Below are 25,249 nucleotides of genomic sequence, written 5' to 3'. Positions count from 1 at the left end.
GTCTCCAAGTTAGCGTGGAGTCCTCGGATGTTAGAGAACTCGACCTCAAACAGCGTGGGTATGGTGGGGGTGTGCACCGCTGAACGACCGTTATTTCTTATTTGCGCTACCATTTGGAAATTAGGAAAAGAGACGTGAGGCGAGCGACGTATTGCCACGATAGGGATGGGCAAAGTATGGAGGCGTGTTTTCCCAAATGTTTGCCAAAAAGGAAAATATACTGATCCGCCGGACGGAAGGGCCCCCGAACCCCCCCGGAAGTGACCGCCGGGACTCCACCTTCCGGTCACCAACCGGCACGACGGTCCACCCTGAGATTATGCGTGGCCTGGTGGGGCAGCCTCGAGAGCTGGTTAGGCACGCTCGGGCCCCTGTACTATGCCACGGGCGGCCAGCGGAACAGCCGTTTCTTCGGGTCTCCCTGTCCGGCAGGTCAATACAGTTTCCCCCGGCATTGGTTCAACAGCCGTCTCCACTGGACCAACACCCATCGCAGCAATACTCGCTCGGGCACTGGCTGTACGCTGGCTGACCTCGAAACGCGGCTGCAAGCCACTTCACGAGTTTTTCACCATGCGTACGGTGGTAACAAGCCAGGCGGATGTTAGCATCCTACCACCAGATGAGCAGATGGTCGCTCAGATATCCCTTAGTCGCCTCTTACGACACCCATGGGAAAGAGAGGGGCAGTGAAATGTATTCTTTCTCCGTCACTGCACGGATAAAGCTCGATGAAAGGCCGCAGACCCGGAGGTCCTGGGTTCAAATACCAGGTCGGGCTGATAAAAAGTTATTCGGTTTTTCTGTCAGTAAATTCTCAGTAGCAGCCCAGAGTCTGAAAGTTGGAAGTGTGTACCCGTGTCTCAGAAAGCACGTAAAGCCGTTGGTCCTGCGCCTGAACTCTTTCCGGTCGTGTCGGATTGCCGTCCCACCGGATTATGAAAGTTAGGGAATAGAGATTGTACCTGTGTTTACACACACACTTGTACACTATATCTCCTGCGCAGTTGGCTAATCTCTCTTGAGATTGGCCGACGTAGCCAAAATCGGTCTAGAGGACATTATTACTATTATTAAGTAGAAACCATATTTGAAATATATTTCGTTATATAATTTCTCAAATAAAATACATAATACAAGTACAAACTTTATTTAAACAACACAATGTAATTCTTTATTGAAGATCTTGAAGCAAAATAAATAGAAAATTGTAAACGAGATTTTGGTCCATCGAAAATACAGATACGTATAATTAAGTAACATCTGTATAATCACAAATTGACTAATATTCATAAGTTATCAGCGAAGTATTGTTCAAGAAAAAACGAGAATAATCGAATCAAGATCGGCGGAAATAAATAAGCTTAAATAAATATACCGTTTCCACATTAGCTAAAAAAATAATGGCTCCGAGTATATTTCACCATAAATATACATAATAATATAAAACAAGCGTTATTTACTTGGCACACAACAAAAAAAAAAAACAAGTCAAAACAACAGTGCATATTACACGAAGGTCTTATGAAAGATATGTAAATGAAATTCAAACTCCTAATTATCGTGTTAATTTCGTTGCAGATAGTTATGTTTATTACAATTAGGTCATTTCATTTTGTGAATATAATTATTTATCACATACATATTAATTGCATAATGAGACGTAAGGCGGTACAAACAACTATACGATATTCTTTTGAATCCTTTTAAAACCAATTGTAACTAAAGTATGTTTCAGTTAATCAGCATATACTTTATAAAATCCGGTTGCGGAGCAAGAATATCGAACATTGACGTTATTGCCTCCAGCTACGGGTTCAATCATTTATATAAATGTATATTTGAAAAAAAATACGTCATAATAAAGACAAAAAATTAAAGTACAATGGTGTATTAGTATCTTTTTGTAAACCTATCGATTTAATACACTAAAAATATGCAAACCGAAACGTCTTGTTATTAAAACAAATAGTAATAAGGTTATGTATAAGGTGTGTAAAAATAATTAATCGAAGACACTAAAGAAAACGCGTATGAATAAACCTTATTGTTTAAGCTGTGCGAGTGGAATGGCTATACATTCCTACGCGAGTGAAAGGGACAAGTTATGACGCGTCAACGTACGAAATCCTAGCCTCACGACCGGCGTATAGCTATAACATACGAAATATTAAGATATAATAAAAGTTTCTACACAAAAGAATATGTTACATTTTCATATTACAGTTTTCCAGCTTTCGAGCTAAACGAAATTTATTGTAGCAGAGACTGAGTTAAAAAAATTTTTGAAATATACTTTGAAAGAAAGAGACAAGACATTTAGTAAATATTTGTGAATTTAGGAAGATTACTAACAGTTCAAATTCGCTCACATCGTATATTTTTATTTAAATCAACATCGACTCGTTAACATTCAAATTTAAATTGATTTTAATTGAATTTCTAAACCAATATACTGAAATGATGCACGTTTTCGTTAATTTTTTTATACAACATTTTGTTTCAATTGCCAGAATAACAGAACAATATGAAATCGAAATTAGCCTACCGACCACTAATTAGAACATCCTGCGTGCGCTAAAAATTGGCATGTTTTACAACATGTGACGTCACTGTTTGGTCAGACGCTCGGAACACAAACTAGCGACGCATCTAACAAAACAATCAAAAAGTTTTATAAAACAAACAAAAGAACATTCGTGTATATAATTTAAATTGAATTTAAATTCCTGATTCATTCGTTTTTCAATTAATATTTAGATCTTGGTGTTTATGTATGTGTACACTAAACATACGGACCTTAGACTATACGATAAAACATAATTGCAAAATAAACGCCGTATCACTTTATGCACATATAAATACTGTCTATTCGTTCATTGATATCGTACATTGAGATCGTTTCATTTTATTAGGCGTTAAAAAAAATACTTAACTATAATAATAATAAGTACTTACGAGCTATAATGTATGTAATGTTGGTCAGAATTCTAATAGCGAAAAGCGACCATAAACTTTAGAAATTGCTATACAAATTAAGCTATTCGCGTTTATGGGCACGTAAACTTCACCGACGCAAACGTAAAACGAACGTCCAAAAATTTCCAATACTTTCCAACACTTCAGTCTAATACACGTCAAAATCAACAAAAGCCTTTAAGCCCGTTATAACAATAATACATAATATCACAACACATTAGCGCAAATAAATCCGTATTTTTTTAAAATGCAGTTCCTATAACTACATTTTACCTAAATTCAAACAAACTCCTTCCCATGGCATACCGACGTCTTACACTAGCTCAGACTACATACGACAAAAATATTCTAACTTTGCCGCTCTGAAATTTCAGCGAGTGGCATCTCAGTCGGTGTATAGCGTTAACTTGTCTATCTACAATGAAATGTTATTTAATGTAATTAATTTTATTTTAAAATTTAAACGATTGATATTCGATTTTTAAAACGTTTTTTTTTTAATCACCGACATTTATTGATTGCCTAATTTCAGAGCCGTAACGTTAAAGTATAATCACATAAAGCTCTCTCCCTCAGTCTTTTTCATCGATCTCCCTTTAATAATTCTTTAGCGGAATAAAAAAAAAGAATTCCGTCGCAAACGTTTCTAACATTCCAACAATTTCCAATACAATTGTTTATCAAAACTGGAATTTTGGAGGAGTAAACTCTTTTGTCTATTATCAACGGTCACATTTTAGTAATTGTATTTTATAAATGATCTATGCGCAGAATATATATAGCAACCGTGACCGGAATTGATGGAGAGGATATCACTTAGTAAATTTATGAAAAATATCAGCTTTATATAAATATTCATCAGAGATTTCATAAACAGAAAATATATTGCAATCTTATTTGTATACAAATAATACAAAATCACAATAACTAAGTTATAAAAAAAATCAACTTTTAAGGAAAGAAATCGCCTATATAGAAGTGGCATTATAGCATATAAATGTAAATTAAAACAGTGTGATATCCTCATGATACAAATAGCCAAACCAAAGTGGACCCCCGCATCAACGTCATTTGTATTACAAACATTAATAGCTGTTCCCTTAATCAACTTTCCATTATTTGTAATTAATACTTATCTGAAAATAAAGTGAAAATTGTCCTATTTCTCACACAATGAATGCTCTGTTATTTAGTCTTTATAAAAATATTTGCAAACTGCCTTTAATACTGTGCTTTTTACTACTTGTTTGCTTTTTAATGGTCAGTATGAATTCTGTTTTAAATATTTCTGAAGTGACTATGAATTTATTTCATTAAACCCATCGGCCGCCCTCACAACTCAAGACTACGGTCCATCCTGGACGGATAAATGTAATACTAAGACTTCTGACGAAAGCCACGTCAAATCAACTAGCGTACTCATACTAACTTAACCATCAAAATAATATCACATAGCCGGCAGCCCCGGCGGAGCCCTGCGGGACTAGAGTGGCGTTCAGGCGAGGTTGGTGCGCGGCGACATGACCATGTAGTGGTGCTCGCAGGGCGCCGGCACGATAGGCGACATGGGCATGTACTCGCTCTCGCACGGGCCCCGCTCGGGCGCCCGCAGGATGAGCTGCACCAGCTGCTGCGGCACGAGCGCCAGCTGCCCGTCGAACTCGTCGAAGCCGTCGCCGCCGTCCAGGCACTCGACGGACTTGGAGCAGCGGTTGGCGCTCACGTGCTGCGTCTCGTCGAGGAACTCGCAGCTCTTCGTCTCGCCCTTGGTGAGTCCTCCCGAGGTGATTTTGAGGTTCTTCATCTTCCGACTCACTTTGAAGCTCTTGAATATGTCCCGCGTCGGCGTGAAGTCGAACTTTTTCTTTTTCGTCTCGACGTCCTTCTCCTTTGCCGTTTCGGATTTCGGTGACGTCGCTATCCGGGAGTCACTTTTAAGTCTTTTTCTAAAAAATAATAATTTTATATTGATTATATTTTTACATGTGATTTATATAATTATTAAATAACTGAGTAACATGTACTATATTTAAATTTTTTGTCTTCGATAATGGGTTTGACAAAACTAGATCTATCCAGATTAGGACAGACAGCGATAGCTGTGCTGGTGCGCGCACCTGAACACGCTGAAGGGCTTGGCGGGCCGGGCGGGCTTGTGGTGCAGCGAGCCCAGCGACGAGTGCCGCGTGACGCCGTCGCCGGCGCAGCCCCACCCCTCGCCCAGCTTCGTCGTGCTGTAATTGTTGCTTAAATTATGACTTTCCCATATATTTGAGTTTCCCAAATTCAAAACTTTCAAAACTCACGTAGACAATAACAATAAAATATAGTAACTTTTCTGTCAGAAGTTCTTTGTAATATTCAGAAGTTAGGAAGTTGGTAATATGGCACACGTGCCCCGGAAAGGACCCAAAATCATCAGTACCCAACACACTCGGGGGGGTTAGTGCGCGGCGGCAGGGGGCGCCACACACTCGCGCGTGTACTCACAGGGCGGGCGTGCGCGGCGGCAGGGGGGGCGGGTGCCGCTTGCCGGTGCGGCGCCACGTGGCGTACACGCAGTCCGCCACCGACTCGTAAGTGTGTTCCTCCCGCGGCGCCGCCTCCTCCGTGATCTCCTCGTACACTCCGGACGACACGGACGCCAGCGACCGACGGTCGGCCATGCTGCGGACGACCGACAGGCACTTCACGTTGCGGTCATTTAAAACCATGCCAAATACTGAACGTATATCTCCAACATGGGAGAGCTCGAGGTTATGACATTTTCAAAAACTAGACGTCGATAAGAAGGCGTCGCCATACCCGTCGTCGAAGGAGACGAGGTCGGCGAGCGAGGCGCGCAGCAGGCGGCGCGCGCGCGTGCGCGACAGCGGCCCGCTCGGCAGGCGGCGCGCCTCCTGCGGGCGGACGCGCGCGCTGGTTAACGACTCGTCAACGACTGTACTAGCACCTTATTTATAAGCTATCGTTCGCAATATCGCATGTAATAATCAACGCTAAAAACTTGGTCACTTGGGGCCGAGAAGTCGAAATCGAATGCGTGACTTGTCAATCGTGAATAATTATATTAAAAAAATATATCAAAACAAGAAACACATACTTCAATACATTCAGAAATAAGAAATGACTAAAATGACTCGACTAATAAATAAATAACGTCCAAAGTTTAACCAAATGCAGTTTCTGTACATACTTTATACCACCTATTATTATTTAATTACAAGCAAACCACGCCTCAAAAAACGTATGCCATTTTGAAAACAGTAAGTAGATATTATCCTGACCTTAGACAAGATGAGATCCGTGTCATCTAAGGACACCTCAGACGGTCCGCTATACCAGCTGCTGCGACGCAATTCACCTGAGAAATCAACAAAACATTAAACATGCATAAATGATCGCAACATCTTCAACATTATTGTTCAACTGCATTGTTGTCAACCTGCACTGTGAAGTGTGTCTAAAACCTTCGTTTCACAATATTTGATAATATAAAATTTGCATTCGACTAACAGTCGAACGAAGTGGTAACGCGTATAATGTTGAGTACATTAAAAGAATGAATACCGCAGTGATCGTACCCATGTCCTGACACGCGCCGAGGTCGGGCTGGCTGCGGCTGAGCGGCGCGGCGCGCGCGCGCTCCCGCAGCGCCTGCCGCACCGCGCCCGCCAGCTCGCCCGCCAGCTCGCCCGCCAGCATGCTGCTGAACTTCATCTCCCCGCCACCGCTGAAACCACTGCGAAACCATCATTATTCACATGACACATATATAAATGATAAGGTAATTAATATTATCACTAATAAAATTATCCAATGTGGTAAAATATACTCTTAGTTTTATTAAATATTTATCAATTCTTACTATATACATAAGAAAATTAATCAAAAACAATCAATATACTAACTACCAAAATCCATAAGCATGTAAATAAAAATAACTAAACACAGTTCAGAGCATTTAGAAGCAACACCTTTGATTAAAACACACGAATGGTTATGATATTTTGTCACAAATTGATGACATTATGAATTTGAGTGATAATTAACAAGTAAGAGTAATTTGCTGTTAAAGATTCCGAGAAAATGATTATTTGAGATGAGGGGAAAGAATCAAATACAGAATGCAGTCTAATGACAATTTACAGGGTTACAAGGTAATATGTCACGATCCTTTTAAAGGGTTATAGTTCAGGACAATAGCTATCAAATGACCCCCAAAATGCTTATGCAAAAGTGTATCGTTTTCGAGTTATTAATTTTTTAATATTTTTTTATTTAAAGGATGTTTAAGATTCTAAAATTCAATAAAAAAAAAATCAATGTATTTTCCCTATTTTTTTTTGTATTTCTTGCTAGGGTACATCCTAGTTAATAATAACCAGTTATAAAACAAAAACAATCTTCAAGCATTTTTAAATTACAGATCCAAAACTGTACAACTTTTCGATTTTTAATTTTGATTCTTTAAGTTACTCGCAATTTTTTTGTAAAAATCACTATGGCTCTTATCGTGCGGATCATTTTAAAAACATCTGCGTTTCCTTAGCTATCCATCGGTACATAAAAAGTACAGTAACAATCATAAACTCAGGAGAAAATTAGATAACAAAGAGACCAGGTAGGAAATTCTAAGAAATGCTATTGTTAAGAAATTAAATCTGGATCAAAGACAAAAGGACCTCAATGCAAAGTAGTTAAAGATTATTTTTAATAGGGGTAATAGGTAAAAAAGGAGAGACAAACCAGAGCTGTTTGTGGAATACTATTATCAATTCCTTTGAATTTACCGTCATTTTTTCTAATTTCCTTTTATCTCATTTCTTTTAGGAATAAGAGTAATAAAACCTTGTCGGGGTACATAATACTCACTGTACTTGCACTGCTCGTATAGTGTGGATGCGCTTTAGTGAATATTGATCTCTTAAATTTTTGAAAAAAAACTAACTACCACAATATTCGATGGTATGTACCCTAGCAAGAAATACAAAAAAAAAATAGGGAAAATACGTTGATTTTTTTTTTATTGAATTTTAGAATCTTAAACATCCTTTAAATAAAAAAAATATTAAAAAATTAATAACTCGAAAACGATACACTTTTGCATAAGCATTTTGGAGGTCATTTGATAGCTATTGTCCTGAACTATAACCCTTTAAAAGGATCGTGACATATTACCCTGTAACCCTGTATATTAAAATAAATTTTCCTCAGAATATAATAGAAGATAATTTTCATTAATTCATCCTAATGTGACATAAATGACTTCTTGAAATTGATTACTTAATGTACAAACATATTATTCATATAACTTAATAATAAACTGTACGAAAATAACTCATTAGTAAGCATACCAGATGCATAGACAGCTGTGTAATTAAAATAATTGCATGCAATTTGCTTTTAATTTGTTAATGATTTCATCAACAATTATGCCTATTTATTATTCTTAATAACCAATATAGGCCATTAAAAGTAACATAATAATATTATCAAATAATTGTCTGATGTAAAGCTACATAAAAAAACTATTTTGCATGAATGCCAAACATTTTTATAAATATAATGCACCATTATAAACATGATAAATAAGCTTTGATGTTAGGAGCTGTTGATTTTCATACGAAATGAAATTACTTATATGATTATCACGTGTATGAATGACTTAAATGTATAGCTACTGAGTTTCTTGCTGGTTCTTCTTTAGAATATATAGTTAAAGGGGTTATAGTATTGAAATAATCAAGTGCATCCAAATTGTGTTTATATATCCAGCTCATTGATTGCCATTTTCAAGCAGAGTGAATTATAAAAATTAACAAACCTATCGATACTGAGCACACAAATTTTGCTCTTGTCTCCATTTTCTCTGGTCTGGACAACATCAGTAATATGTTGCCAACGTATCATCATGCCTGTGGTTTGTGGACGAGAAACCAACAGACCCGTCGACGATAATGTTACAATGTTGTCACCACTTATAACACATTTACGCGACAATTCGGTGGGTATGATTGTCACTGAATAAGAATCTTTAAGCAATGATTCTGTGCCTGAAAGTGAGATGGTCAAGCATGATATGAGCTAGCTTTAATCTCAAAGATTTTAATTTAAAACTTTGAAATCAAACAGTTGCTCTTAGATTACACAGCCACATTTAAATATTTTTCAAGAAAATTCGTTAAAAACGGACAATATGATGAAATGATAATAATGAATGAACGCTTAAAGCATGAATGATTATTATTATTAGTTTTAATGACAAATAACATAAAAAATGATTTAGACACTGTTTATGAAATATTGAAAATTCAAATATATTTTTTTAAACGATAATTATAATGGGCATGTCTACTAAAAAACAAAGGCCTATTAAAAAGTTGCATTGATGAGTTGTACACATTACAATAACAAATGCTCTAGATATTTGCATTGAATATACTGACGTCAATAGTAACATTTTAATTTTAGGACATGGACATGTTTGTAATGAGTTAAGATTTTTTTATAATATAATGTTTTAAGCTTTTAAAAAATATAATATCAAGTCCATAAGCATTTATATTATATTTCTAAAAATCAAAATTTTTTCTATATGATATGTATAAGCATTATTTTTAATATGTTAATTGTAAAATAATTAAAAATTATAAATAGTTTGAATCTTCCGAAATTTTAAATTTACTTCTTTTAAAATTATTTTACATATTAAAATTCATAACAAGATATTTAATTTTAACTAGTTTTAATTAATTTTATTATGTGAAATCAAAAACCAGCTGTCATTTCAACATAAATCATAGGCTGCCCGTGATATTTTATAACATAAAAATGAAGGTAGAATAAATTAGGTACCTAGTAGCTTGTCGCCGTTTAATAAGTCTCGGATTTTATCCATCCAATGCTGAGCTTCCTGGAGGCTCTGTGCCGCCAATAAGATCCGAGGCTTGCACGGCTCCTCGATGGAAAACACGGCGAATGCATGAGGTCGCGTACGAGATTTCGCACGTTTCACGATACAACCAGAACGTAGTTCAACCGTCCCCGCAGGAGACCCGGCCTCACTACAGTACACCGCCAGCGAACCACCGCCAGCACTCATCGGACTTGGCCGAAGAATACACCATTGTCTCTTCCATGACTGACAATTAAAAAATAAACAATAGTACAAAGTTATGATTATCGACCATACACGAAAGGAAACAAAACTCACCTTGAAAGGATTCAATCCGAGATTCGATTTAAACGGATACTTCACCTCTAAATAACCAGACATTTTATGACTGCTACAATTATTAATTTAATATCATATCGCAGTTCAATTATTTCAAATAAACCCTTTTATTTGCACGAGGTACACATGTATTCAAACAATTTGTTTAATGTTTACACAAAATTATCACAGATAAAAAATTGTAATAACTGAAAATCTATAATCGGTTAGTCTACTACTGCGTTACTCATTACATAAATAAAACTTCATAGACAACGTTTAATATATAAAAAAACGTTTAACATAGAAAAATCTAATATTAAATATTAATAATATTTCAAATCACTTTCTACTGATGGTAGAAGTACCGCTTGCTTAATGGCGTCCGCCATATGAATCAACATAACTATATTATATTTTATCTAAGTAATAATAATTATAATATATATATATATATATATATATATATATATATATATATATATATATATATATATATATATATAAAATATGTATTTAACACATTAAATTTATTTTTTGTATATATCATACATTTTGTATTTTGTTTTGTTAAAAGTTAACTATCTGGCATTCATTCAATTTGTTTCTGTGACTTATTATACCTGATTTGCTGATTGTAAAACTAAGCCATGTGGGTTTTAGTTTAGTTGTCCTAAAAAATAGGACACGGCAAGATTGCTTGCCGGGGAGGAAAAGCCCGGGTAAAGGGGGCAGCCCCGAGGCCCGAACCCAGATTGGCTTTTTGGGTCAGTCTGGAGGAACCCTCACGCATTCCAAGTAGAATAGAGCCACTCTATCTTCATTCATGGGTGTCGTAAGAGGCGACTAAGGGATATCTGAGCGACCATCTGCTCATCTGGTGGTAGGATGCTAACATCCGCCTGGCTTGTTACCACCGTACGCATGGTGAAAAACTCGTGAAGTGGCTTGCAGCCGCGTTTCGAGGTCAGCCAGCGTACAGCCAGTACCCGAGCGAGTATTGCCGCGATGGGTGTTGGTCCAGTGGAGACGGCTGTTGAACCAATGCCGGGGGAAACTGTATTGACCTGCCGGACAGGGAGGCCCGAAGAAACGGCTGTTCCGCTGGCCGCCCGTGGCATAGTACAGGGGCCCGAGCGTGCCTAACCAACTCGCGAGGCTGCCCCACGCATAATCTCGGGGTGGACCGTCATGCCGGTTGGTGACCGGAAGGTGGGGTCCCGGCGGCCACTTCCGGGGGGGTTCGGGGGCCCTTCCGTCCGGCGGATCAGTATATTTTCCTTTTTGGCAAACATTTGGGAAAACACGCCTCCATACTTTGCCCATCCCTATCGTGGCAATACGTCGCTCGCTTCACGTCTCTTTTCCTTATTTTTCCAAATGGTAGCGCAAATAAGAAATAACGGTCGTTCAGCGGTGCACACCTCCACCATACCCACGCTGTTTGAGGTCGAGTTCTCTAACATCCGAGGACTCCACGCTAACCTCAACGCTGTCCACCACCATCTCGAGACAGAACGGCCAGCAATGTTGTTTCTCACGGAGACGCAAATACTCCGCCCTGCCGACACCAGCTACCTTAACTATCCCGGCTACATGCTTGAAGAATCTTTTAAAGCGAAAGCCGGAGTATGCTTGTTCGTCAGGGCGGATGTTTGTTGTCACCGATTGCGCTGCTTGGAGGACCCCTCCTTCTCCATGTTGGTGGTACGTGTGGACCTGGTTCGTCAGAGTCGAGTCTACGTGTGCCTCTACAGATCCCACAATGGTGACTTGGAGACAAGCCGATTATTCGACCATCTTAGTCGGGTGGCAGATGCTGCGCAAGAGCAGTTTCCTAACGCGGAATTGGTGTTTTTGGGGGATTTTAATGCTCACCATGAATCATGGTTGAAATCCCTCAAAACTGACCATGCTGGAAGAACTGCTCATGCTTTTGCTCTCACACACGACTTGATCCAACTGGTTGATCAGCCCACCAGGATCCCAGACATTGATGGGCAAGCGCCTTCTCTACTGGATCTTCTGCTGACTTCTCACCCGGTGGAATATCAGGTTGTGGTTCAAGCTCCACTTGGTTCTTCGGATCACGGCCTTATATCTACCAAAGTGCCACAGGCCAAGCTGCCGCCATCAGCGGTATGCAAACGTCGCGTTTGGCACTATAAGTCGGCAGATTGGGACGGTATGCGCGATTACTATGCGTCAGTCCCTTGAAAGGAACGTTGCTTCAGTGGGAATGACCCGACAGCTAGTGCCGCTGCTGTTGCTGATGAGATCATGTTAGGAATGGAATACTACATTCCTAGCTCAGATCTCATCAATAGGGGCACGCGTAACCGTTGGTTCACTCGTGAATGTGCCGACGCTGTATCATCTAAGCAGGCGGCATATCGCGCGTGGATCAACGGCTGCATTAGCGGGGCATCTAACATTGACTTACTGAAAGCAAACTACAATAAAAATTCCAAGTCCTGTAGGAAGGCATACACGAGAGCGGATGCACAGCGCATTGTACAGATTGGTCATGACCTTATTTCGCATCCTAGGGGCTCCCGTAGCTTCTGGCATCTGACCAAGTCTGTGCAAAACAATTTCTGCCAACCTTCGCTGCCACCGCTCAGAAATCCGGACGGATCGCTAGCTCACAGTCCGCAGGAGAAAGCCGACCTCCTGGCTAAACTCTTTGCCGACAACTCTGTGATCGGCTGTGGCCACACGATGCCTGACATCAAAATCAGGCAACGTGATGTGCGTGCGGAGCTGCAATCACTCGATATACGGAAAGCTAGCGGTCCCGATGGAATACCAGCAATTGTGCTGAAGAAGTGCGCGGCGGAGCTGTCTCCTGTGTTAACGCGCCTGTTCCAACTTTCTCTCTCTTCGGGATGTGTGCCGGAGGCTTGGAGAAGAGCTAATGTGCAAGCGGTTCCCAAAAAAGGGGATCGGTCTGACCCGGCAAATTATCGGCCAATAGCTATCACCTCAGTGCTTTGTAAGGTGATGGAACGGATTTTAAACAACCAACTGATCCATTACCTAGAAGATCACTGTCTGATTAATGATCGTCAGTACGGGTTTCGACCAAAACGGTCCACAGGTGATCTTCTAGCGTACGTAATGCACCTCTGGGGTGAAGCTATCGACAAGCATGGAGAATCGTTGGCTGTCAGCCTCGATATCTCCAAGGCTTTCGACAGGGTCTGGCACAGAAGTCTTCTCTCCAAGCTACCGGCATATGGTCTGCCTGCTCAGCTATGCACCTGGATTTCCAGGGATCTGTGCTATCTCCCACACTCTTTCTTTTGCATATCAATGATATGCTCTCTTTTGGGAACATACATTGCTATGCAGATGATAGTACAGTGCATGGTGGATACCACGGACGCGCAGTGACTGGGCGGGCGGAAACTGAGGAGAGGCGGGAGAATCTTGTCATTGAACTCGATAGGACATTAGAGCTCATCGCCAAATGGGGTTCTGATAATCTTGTTGAGTTTAATGCCAAGAAAACACAGGTGTGCGCTCTCACAGCGAAAAAGTCACCATTTTACCCTCATCCCTTCCTCTGTGGCACACCGCTGATGATGCAAAGCAAAATCGCCATGCTGGGGATGGACGTTCGTTGCGACCTTAGTCCAAGGGATTACATCGAGGCTATTATAAAAACAGCTTCACGAAAACTCGGAGTTCTGAACAAGGTGCGGCGTTTTTTCACGCCACAACAACTGTGCCTGTTATACAAAACACAGGTACGGTCTTGCGTTGAATATTGCTCGCACCTTTGGGATGGCTCCGCTAAGTACCTAATGGAGGCCTTGGACCGGTTGCAGCGACGTGCAGTACGCATTATTGGCGACGTAAAGGTCACAAACACCCTTGAACCTTTACAATTGCGTCGCGAGATAGCAGCACTGAGCGCTTTCTATCGTCTGTATCATGGCGAGTGCTCTGAGGAATTATTCTCTCTAATTCCTGCTTCCCCCTTCCTTCTTAAGTCCACGCGAGCTGGTTCTCAATGTCACCGCCTAACTGTGACACCAATTCCATCGCGCACAAAGAAATTTGGCAACTCCTTTCTTTGTCGCACTACCAAAAAATGGAATTCCTTACCAGCTCACGTGTTCCCCTCCTCTTACAACCCGGGTTCCTCTGTACTGGCCGTCGTCGCGTTTGGACTCTACTACCACTTACCATCAGGTGGAGTAGAGTCATTTGCCATCCCGGGGCATATAAAAAAAAAAAAACACATACATACATTCACCAATAGTCTATTCCAACCACAGGTGGAGTACCTAAAATAGATAAATAAATATTTTGACATTGAATTGACACGATATCATTGGTTGAGATCTAGAAACAATTATCATTTTCATTGTGGCTACTCGGAAAAATAGTGTTTTCAAAGTGTTGCAAAGTTTTTATAGGAACTATGGGAAAAAACTTAAGTGAAATAATTATAAATAAATACATGTATATATTAATCAAGAACTGTCTATAGTGCATAATACAGCAGAGGTATTATTAGCAAATCCCTTGGAATATATACATTAACGTTTGTTTACATCTTCTCCTTCTTGGATTGGAATAGACAATCTACTACTAATATAGTTGTTTATTTATTTATTTGGCAACTGTTTGCTACTCTTTATAGACAGCAAGAATCAACTGCATAACACATTGTAATTAAAATTAATTAGAAAACATAATAAGTATTTAGGTACTCCTTTTATTGGAATATATTACAACTGCTCTATAAGCTTGTTTTTGAAAAATATTTGAATTAATGAACCTTCTCCTCAAAAGGGAGAGGAGGAGGCCTTAGCCCGGCTGTGGGAAATTAACAGGCTGTTACTGAATGAATATTGATTAAATAATGAATGAGGCTTTGTTTGACGCTTTATCTCAAAGTTATATACTATAAAAATAAATGATGTATTTCAATACATGTGGTTGTCACGGGGCACCTGGCAGATCGTGGAAAATCGAAATTGATGTTTATTAAAATAATTTAGAATTGAAGAATCAATAAATATGAATTAAAAATGAGTTTTGTTAATAATTGAAAGAATATTATTATAATAATAATGAAGCTTGTAACTATACGCGCACCGCACACGAGGCTGTACAGAGCGGCGACAGAGAGGACGCATGCCTATGGCCTGACTTGTGTTTGTTCTCATTAATATAAATCTTAGGAGATCATATACGAGTAACAGCCTCTAAATGTCTCACTGCTAGGCTAAGGTCTCCTCGCCACTTGAGGAGCAGGTTTTAAGCTACTAGGTATTCCACTACGCTGCTTCAACTCGGATCGGTGAATAGTAGTGGATACATGCAGGTTTCTGCATGTATCGGATAAAAATCTGACTCAAAATATTTTATCCCACCGAGCAGGAGACGAATCATAAACACAAACTGCGGACGTGAAAATTTAGGGGTCTTATCCCAGCTTAAACCCGCAATCTATCAACACTGAGACGTCTCGGCTACAGATCGATTAAGAAATTGTAAGTGCTTTTATATTAAGTTAAAGCGTATGGTCGTTCAGGGTAATCGAGCGCAGTGGGTAAGTATGCGCACTGCCCGTATCTCATGATCGGGGCACGGGAGATGGGGTGATTGTTAAGGCCAATCGTAGTTGCGGTCAACGCAAATTAGTTACCATACGTCATTACACTGCATCACCCTCCGTTGGTTAGTAATTTGCAAATAAGTATTTTTCTCGCTTAAATCGTAACGTTTTTGTGTTTTGGAAAACAGTCTTACACTCAAGGTTGATAGCTACCATTAAGTAAGTCATTATTTTTTATTGTCGGCATATTTCTTTGGAAATTTGTAAGCGTAATTTAAGGTTACGTTCAGCGCTTTCGACTCAGTGGCTATCGTTCTGAATTTTGGCTTCTCGGCAAAAGTGTGCGCGGGTAAGTGAACGTACTTGCCCTCGTGAATCGAAGTGTTAAAGTACTGAATATATGTGTAGGTACCTAATTATGTAATGTATGCCAATCTCTAGTATGAAATAAAATGCAAAATTTTTACTCAAGTTTTACTTATAAAGACAATCATTTCATCATTTATTAATATCATTTAAAATGTTTTTTTTTTATATTAGTATGAACACAACCTCATTAAACTACACAAAATCCAGGACCCGTAGGTGGTTGGGCGTCGATGCCTCGTCGTATCATACGGCACGTGTGTTCCTCTATCCGGTGGTAGGCTTCAGTTGGAATAGAAGATTTTGACATTATATTGTAGGCTGGAGCACTCCAAAGTTTTTCAGCAACAGCACTCGCTCGTGGCCATACCCTAGAAGGAGTATCAAATATGAATAAATATATCAATTATTTATTCATTTATTTTGAAATTTATGTTGTATATAAATAGTGCATTTTATTCTAAATACTATTAGGAATGTTTGATATTGTTGAAAAAAAATTGATATTAGAAAGAATGTACCTATTTAACACATTTCTATCGTCCACCATTTCTCCCCACATGCAAGCTTCGCCCCCGACAATGCCCTCTAGCAAAGTCTGGTTTTGCGTAACGTCGTATACCATTTTGCGAGGATCAAATACATAGAAGTCAGTCCACTGCGAGGAAATTGAGTCGAGATACCAAGTTGAAGAGAATAAAAGCTTTTGTCCAGAATAAAGAATCTGCAAAATAGCGAACAAAAATATACTTAGCTGTACTGGTAACAATATGTCAATTATATATATACACGTATTGTCTACTGGATCGTTTTAGTCCGAGCTCAAAAATAGGCTTAGAAATACATTACTCTTGTAATGTAAAAGTGAACTCATAAAGTAAATGATATTGGTTTTCGACTTTGTGGTTTTTGATTGGAGTAGTGGGGCATAACCCCACGCGCCCTCGGTGCAAAGACTGGTCGTCTATCCATTTCAAGCGTGACATTCAACGCGAACCAGACCCCATCTTCAAACTCAATCCCCTTTTCCCTTATAACAGACAGATCTTTCAGCTCAGGCTTATGATCATGATTGAACCTTGAAAATCTTTATTCACATTTCATAAACGACATACCGATATCATTTCACTGATCCAGTTATATTTCCAGACTTGTATAAGGGTATCTTTTGATAGAATTACTCCTTCGTCATAGACTTCCTGTAAAATTAAATAAAATATTTTCTCTACATATAATTTTTATTTTTAGAAAGTAAACATAGTTAAATCGTTGTAGAGAAATACTAACCTGCCAAACGATGGGTTTTGAATTATCTGCCAAGAGTGGAATCACATTCCTCATAAATAACGTATGCAAATCCGACGCTGTCAAATTGTTTTTTTTCATATATTGCCTGAGTTCTGGATTTGATTTCCTGTAATATAAAATCAATTGTTTTAATTTTGAAAACAGTAAGAAGAATATGCATCTAATTATCAGACGTAGTAATATTCTACGTTGTTTTTTGTATTAGGTAACTGGCAACTGGGCCACCTGATGATAAATGGTCACCCCCGTCCGTAGAGATCGGCATTGTAAGAAATATTAACTATAGGTTATATAACACTGGTGGTAGGGCTTTGTGCAAGCTCGTCTGGGTAGGTACCACCCACTCATCAGATATTCTACCGCAAAACAGCAATGCTTGATATTGTTGTGTTCCGGTTTGAAGGGTGAGTGAGCCAGTGTAATTACAGTCACAAGGGACATAAAATCTTAGTTCCCAAGGTTGGTGGCGCATTGGCTATAAGCGATGGTTGACATTTCTTACAATGCCAATGTCTAAGGGCGTTTGGTGACCACTTAACATCAGGTGGCCCATATACTCGTCCACCTTCCTATTCTATAAAAAAAAAAGGTATAGTACACCCCCAACTCGCCACGAACCTTTGGAACTAAGATTTTGTGTCCCTTCTGCCTGTAATTACACTGGCTCACTCACCCGTCAAACCGGAACAAAATTTCTTACAATTTCTGTTAGGTGGTATGAGTGGGTAGTACCTACCCAGACAGGCTTGCACAAAGCCCTACCACCATTTTAGTACGTACTCATTATAAGAAGATACTAATAAAATTGTCAGTAGAGGGCTAATGATGTTTGTTGCTGACTGTCTGGTTGGTCTAGTGGCTTCCCGGATTTAACATTAATGCTGCTTTTTGTAACATATTTACAGACTAGAGGCTTATTGTTATAATAATACCTAATATAATTTGTTGAATTAAAAGTTATATTTAAATAAATAAGAGTTATATTTACCAACAATCTAATTGAACCTCATCACCACCGACGTGGAAATATTTGTCTGGAAACCATGTCTGAACTTCTTGGAAGAGATCTCGAAGTAGTTTATAAGTACTATTTTTAGTTGGATCCATCGGTCCCATGCCGATTACTTCGTCTCCCTCGTAACACTCGGTGAGTATGTTGGGATGCGCATTACCCCAAGAACTTGTATGCCCTAATAATTATAATGATTAATTAATGCAATTAAGTAATCATAAAATATTATTAACTAATATGTAATCATTAATCACCAGGAACATCAAACTCTGGTATCACCCGAATGCCCCGTTCCCTTGCATATTGAACTACTCTCTCTATATCTTCCTTTGTATACACCAATGACGAGTCATATGCACCTTTTTCGCTACGAAATACAGAGCATATTTATCAAACATCTGTAGTTAAATATAACAAAAAAAGCAGTTGATATTTATTATCAATTATCAATAGCACACCTTACTTATAAACGTCGTTTAGCGGCTGTTCAGTTAAATAAAGATAAATCTCTTTCTGACATTACTGAGCGATGGTGATAAAGAAACAGTCAGTCCTAGTCACCTCATGAACAACATTTATAGGTAAAGCCTTAGTATTTATATGTATGATATATAAAAAAATCGAAATATTCCATCGTACACCCTATTCCAATCGAAGTAGGAATAAAGGTAAACAAACCTTAGATTTACAAATTGCATGCGATTTTCTAATTGTTCTGTTGTATTACGCACTATAAACAGTTCTTGATTAATTTACCTTTATTTATAACACAACACTATTCCACTTAACTAGTTATAACCACATAAATTTAACTTTCGAAGTTCCGATTACAACGTCGCGGACATTGAAAACGCAATTTTTTTGCGAATCCATAGTGAATATTATAGACTATTCAAGATCTCGACCTATGATATCGTGTCAATTGATATCGGTGACTAATGATATCGGTGTCAAAGTTGTTTATTTGGGTTAATTCCTGTTGTGGTTGGAATAAGCTCTACAACTTTCTTTTTTTTGTTATTTTGGTCGGACTACTATTATGACGTAAAAAAGTACCTTAATTCTGGAAATCTTTCACTTTGGTAAGGGAAACTTTGGTCATCAACGATATGCCAATGGAAAACATTCATTTTATTCATTGTCATCGCATCCAAAGTCTTGAGTATATTGGATATCGTTATATAATGTCGAGATGTATCTAACAATAATCCCCTGTGTTTGTATCGGGGAAAGTCATTTATTTCAGTAGTATTTATACGTATTTCCTAAAACGAAAGAAATTAAAACAATTATTTCTGTTAGAATATAGTACAGTACATATGTTGTCATACTTACGTTTCGATCGTCTGACAAATAAAAGAGATGCGCAAAAGTTTCAAGACCCCGAAGTATACCCCATATTGAAGAACTGTAGAGCTTTGACGTCGCCGAAACGGTCAGATTATCTTTGAATAAAAAATACCCAGCTTAATAAAAATGGATGACCAGTCATATAGCAGGCAAAAGTTGATCCTGATGCGACATTACATAAAGTCCTTATACGACATGCCCTAATAATAATTCGCAAGCTGTGTTGTACCACTGCCAAGTATGTACGTGTATGTATGTACGTACCTAACTAGTAATATTATTGTAGGTATTATTGATTAAAATACAAACGAATGTCGAATGACATAATGAGTGGAAAAAAAATATTGATTTGAAAAGCTTAGATATAAATCATATATAAACTATAGGATTTTTGATAACTTAATAAGTGTTTGTTAAGATAATAAAATACAAATATGTTCGAAGTGTTATTTAAACAACAGCTAGAATGATGATCATATGTCATCGAAAGGTCAATATGCTTTTCAAAGTTATCACTTAATCGTTATATTTTGATACACATTTGTATTATTCCTTGACTACGATTTTTTTATAATAATATTGTTGGTATTATTTCAATCAGACAATTTTATAAGAAAACACAACATTTTTTGTTTAGGTCGGTACAAAATTATTCTTACAATATTTTTTTATTTAGTAGATAAGAAATTCTTGCAATTAAAATTTCTACTTCTACTTACGTACTCTTTAAGAAAGCCAATGTTTATAAAAGTATTAATATATGTTTTGTATATGTTCGTACGTGTCTGTCTACTACTACTCATGTTTTATTCCGATACCACCTGTAGGTGTACCTCAAGGGCCTGATCTAGATCCTTTATTATTTAATTTATATGTAAATAACATCAATTCAGTTTTTTGGCACTTCAAATTTCTTTTATATGCTTAAAATATTTAAGATAATTAAAAGGGACGATTGTTCTCAAAATGACATATCGATTTATTAATTATTTTACAACTCTTTTTTTTTATAATTTCACTTTTGTTTTCTGTCTTCTTTCTTTTAATATTCATCGTTAAAATAATACGTATTAGTTTAATATTGGAAATTATTATTGGTTTAGTTTTATTATTTAATAATTCTCATTTTATTTACAGTAACAGTAACAGCCTGTTAATGTCCCACTGCTGGGCTAAGGCCTCCTCTCCCTTTTTTGAGGAGAAGGTTTAGAGCTTATTCCACCACGCTGCTCTAATGCGGGTTGGTAGAATACACATGTGACATAATTTCAATGAAATTAGACACATGCAGGTTTCCTCACGATGTTTTCCTTCACCGTCAAGCACGAGATGAATTATAATCACAAATTATCTCATTTTATTTAATATAATTTTATTATACAGTTAATTAAAAATCTACCAATAACTAAATAAAACTAGTATATAGTACGAACTCGCCCGCTTGACTAGGTTTAAATTAAATGTAGCGTTTTTATATCGTAATTATTATTATGAAAGTGCTATCTATGTACTACGTTCTAATTTAGTCGCGACATAAGCGACTCGATTGTCAATAATCATTAAGTTAAAATTTTATATTTATAATGCCTATTATTAACAAGATTTAAATAGTTAATAATATAATAACATACGTTATTCGTGGTTTTTATTTCAATTCACCGGTACGAATACCAACCAAGATGTTGATTTTCGTTTTGCCGATAAAATTAAAATAAATCCATAAAACGTATAAAATCATAAAACAGTTGTAATAACAGCGGTCTCTTGTGTAAGAAGAACAATAAAAATATAGAGAGCACAATGATATAATATATTATACCTACGAAAAAACATCATTACTTATAAGACAATAAAATAATTACAGCAGCATGTAATGATGCAATAGGTGTTGAGAGTCATTAAGAGACAATTGTGAAAAGAATGTTTGATGCAAACAACAATTATGTCATCAATATGCAAAATAGCAACATTTTTTTTATATTTGTAACAGAAATGCAGACAGTCAAAAGAAACACGAGATCACAACCATTGTCACTGTATAGTAAACAGTAACAGCCTGTTAATTTCCCTAAGGCCTCCTCTCCCTTTTGAGGAGAAGGCTTGGAACTTTTTTCACCACTCTGCTCCAATGCGGGTTGGTAGAATACACATGTGGCATAATTTCAATGAAATTAGACATATACAGGTTTCCTCGCAATGTTTTCCTTCACTTCACTTCATGAAAATTCAGTGGTGCTTGCCCGGGTTTGAGCCCACGATCATCGGTTAAGATTCACGCGTTCTAACCACTAGGCCATCTCGGCTTAGTCACTGTATAATATTAAGCTCTTTCCCACACAGTCATCCCCGGATTTATGGCTTTGGCCTAGTGTGCCTACAAGGCACCAGCCTAGAGACTCCGTCAGCAGCCACCCAGCCGAAAATAATATAATTTTACTCTAACCGTTTCGGAATGGGGTGACTCAAATGTCTAAATGGCTTGGATTTGGAAGTTCGGACTTACTCACGATCAATGCGTTTGATAAGTTAATGAATGAATGAGTAAATGACTATAGTCGATACGTGTTTTGCAGCTGAAACATTTGGACCTTAGAGAAAAGTGCAAAAACCGTTATAAAACAAATTATTGTCTCCCCTTGTGACAAAAGAACTGGTTCATTTTTCGCGCAAATTATCGGAATTGCGATTCAACGGAGAAATGCTGCTAGCATTCTTATCACCATTCCACGCGGTTATCATTTGTACCATGGCTATTTATGTTTTCAATTTGTATATAGTTAAGTACTCAATGTAAATAATTGTTATGGCAATTATACGCTATGTCCTTTATACATATGTAGGTAATCATAGTAGATTGTGAAATTCACTTTTCAAATCGCAACGCAACAATACAAACTATTACCGGTAGAACAACAAATAAGTGCACAATCAGCACACAACGCAATTGTGTTTGCTTAAAAAGTGCTTACCTTGTTAAAAAAAACCGAAAAAAAAGCCGAGATGACCGAAGTTCTAACCCGGGCAAGCACCACTCAATTTTCATGTGTTTAATTTGTGTTTTTAATTCACCTCGTGTTTGATGGTGAAGGGAATCATCGTGAGAAAACCTGCATGTGTCTAATTTCATTGAAATTCTGCCACATGTGTATTCCATCAACCAGTGTGGACCAGTGTGGTGGAATAAGCTCAAAAAAACAAGAGAGGGCCTTATCCCAGCAGTGGGACATTCACAGGCTGTTGCTTTTTTGCTTGTTAAAAAACTATAATGCGATGCGACCGAGGTGTTAAGTACTTACAGCTTTCATCCATGTCCAGGTGAGGATATTCCTCGCAAGGAGCTGACAAAGTAATCTCCAGCTCATTTAGCGCCCCCTTATTCAATTCATTGTGTTTCCGGTGAGAGTGTTTTTTTACACTACGATATCTTCCCCCATTTTTACTTCTTACAATATACGAGTACCTTTCGATTGCATTCGTTAAAATATCGCAGCTCTGATCTAAATTCTGAATAACAAAAAGTTCAATTACAACATTATAAATTTAAAAAAATCAAATAATAATATCTAACAATATAATGTGTGTTGTTATCACAAATAAAGCAAATTATTTCATTGATCTGAAAAATAAACGTCTTATGCATATTAATCATATTTTAATATAAGTAGTTATAGGCCTAAGAAGAAAAGCTAATAAAAACCGAAGAAGAGAAAATAATTGGATTTAAAATAAAAATGCACATTAAATACAAGAAAATATTTGAATACTTAATTTTCCTTTATTTAAACAAAACAAAAGTAAAGTGCACACTACACTTCGATCGATAATTTCTACAATTAAATTGTACATAGATACTAAAATAATATAATTATGAACCACCCACCTTAACTTTAAAATGGGAAGGGTTGAATGTATAATATGTGCTTTCTTTGATTTCATATTGTGGCTTTGGCCAGACCTCACCCTTTGTCGGAGGGTACTTTGGGCCAGGCTTGACCACCCAAAAACTGTCTACAAAAATACTTCCAAAGCACGCCACAGCTATAATCCATTTTAACATTATTCTACCTTATTTACGTAGATCACTTTTTTGTCTAAGAAAACAAAAGGACCGACAAACTGAAAGGTTCTATCGATACTGACTCGAGCGGTTTTTTTTCCGCCGCATATAGATGATGATAAGAAAACCTTAGGGTTACCATAAATGCACTGCAAATTGAGACGACTCAACAAACTAATTATAAATAAAAAGTTCATTATCAAACTAAGCATTGTTTTATAAAAATAGATTTTTTTGTAGTGTTCAATATGTTAAGAAAAGTAATGTTGTCAAAAAATTACGACATATTTCAACGTAGCATTTTTGACGTAAAAAATTGTAACAACTTGCGGACTTCGATCTATGGCAGATTTTTAAATAAGGTTTAACTCAATTTCGGTAATATTTTGCATATGATGATGTACATATTCGAACAATTTGCTGACTTTAAATTCGGAAAGCAAATATCGTAACTAATAGTATAAATTCGAAAATGACTTTCTTAATTTGTTTCAGTCACGTCGTAGCTACTCAACCGATCATTATGACATTTTGCCATTAGTTTGTATCAGTGATACAAAAAAGGACATAGGGAACCTAACACCTATTGACCCTCTCTCCCCTTCCCCACACGCGGACGCCGCGGAAACTATTATTTTAATATTTCAGAGCCTTTTATGATAATAAGTATTTGTTGTAAAAATAAATTAACTTCAACATACCCGCTGGAATAACAAAAACATATATTACTATATAAGATATATCTTGAAAATATGCATTGGTTTATCAAAGAATAGTATATTTGACGACCAATTAATAAATGTCCTAAAATAAAATAAAAACATTTGGTCATCAGATTATTGCATGTTTGCAATATTTATTTGCTAAAAATGTAAACGACTATCTTCAATTTTGCTCATGTACGGTTTTTACTGTGTTTAATTTTCCGTGGTAATACAAAATTATAATGTCGCGTTTATATTATGCATTTATATTATGCATTATATTACAAATACATAATAATACATCGAAAATTGTAAGTTAAGTTATATAACTGCAATCCAATAATTTTAGTTTATGGCTATAGTTATAAGACTGAAATTGTTTTCTGTGAAAATAACAGTGGTTTTGATTTCTTTCGACATATTAATTGTATCACATAGATCGACGTAAAATAGCATCCTAAAAAAAATTAAATAGATTGTTCATTATAACAAGTCGTAGGGAAAATAATAAATGCTTTTGCAAAAAAAAAATAGTCACAAATGAAAAGATAATGCGTGGATAATTCAGTAATGAACAAGTAATCATAAAAAGCATTGCTTACGAAGTGATGATTAAGAATATTGAAATTCAATTATAATGCCTAACTTTATAATCACCCATATTTTATGAGATTATAATTAT

General features: G+C 37.2%; 2 protein-coding genes across 3 annotated transcripts; both read right to left on the bottom strand.

The window, feature by feature from the left end:
* Positions 1-3,912: 3,912 nt before the first annotated feature.
* LOC126775163 (uncharacterized) lies at positions 3,913-10,360 on the bottom strand. Of its 2 annotated transcripts, none has more exons than XM_050496959.1 (9): positions 10,196-10,360; positions 9,838-10,123; positions 8,807-9,035; positions 6,564-6,721; positions 6,267-6,343; positions 5,785-5,879; positions 5,470-5,646; positions 5,097-5,213; positions 3,913-4,925 (listed from the first exon to the last, which is right to left on the bottom strand). In XM_050496959.1, the coding sequence occupies exons 1-9, from the start codon at positions 10,256-10,258 to the stop codon at positions 4,475-4,477; spliced, it is 1,653 nt and encodes a 550-aa protein (XP_050352916.1). In that variant the 5' UTR covers positions 10,259-10,360; the 3' UTR covers positions 3,913-4,474. The 2 variants fall into 2 exon arrangements, with proteins under 2 accessions (XP_050352916.1, XP_050352917.1); XM_050496960.1 differs by having other exon boundaries at positions 10,192-10,240.
* A 5,876-nt stretch (positions 10,361-16,236) lies between these two features.
* On the bottom strand, positions 16,237-23,950 carry LOC126775166 (beta-hexosaminidase subunit alpha-like). Its single transcript, XM_050496965.1, has 10 exons — positions 23,687-23,950; positions 23,103-23,310; positions 19,792-19,901; positions 19,513-19,721; positions 18,711-18,823; positions 18,433-18,634; positions 17,424-17,550; positions 17,252-17,335; positions 16,658-16,860; positions 16,237-16,507 (listed from the first exon to the last, which is right to left on the bottom strand). Exons 1-10 carry the CDS (start codon positions 23,861-23,863, stop codon positions 16,327-16,329), a joined length of 1,614 nt encoding a protein of 537 aa, XP_050352922.1. The 5' UTR covers positions 23,864-23,950; the 3' UTR covers positions 16,237-16,326.
* Between the last annotated feature and the right edge of the window lie 1,299 nt (positions 23,951-25,249).

This window comes from Nymphalis io, chromosome 17 (genome assembly GCF_905147045.1).
Source record: "Nymphalis io chromosome 17, ilAglIoxx1.1, whole genome shotgun sequence".
NCBI classification, from domain to species: Eukaryota; Metazoa; Arthropoda; class Insecta; order Lepidoptera; family Nymphalidae; genus Nymphalis; species Nymphalis io.
The sequence above is the reverse complement of the archived record's forward strand: the minus strand, read 5'-3'. Positions and strand labels throughout refer to the sequence as shown.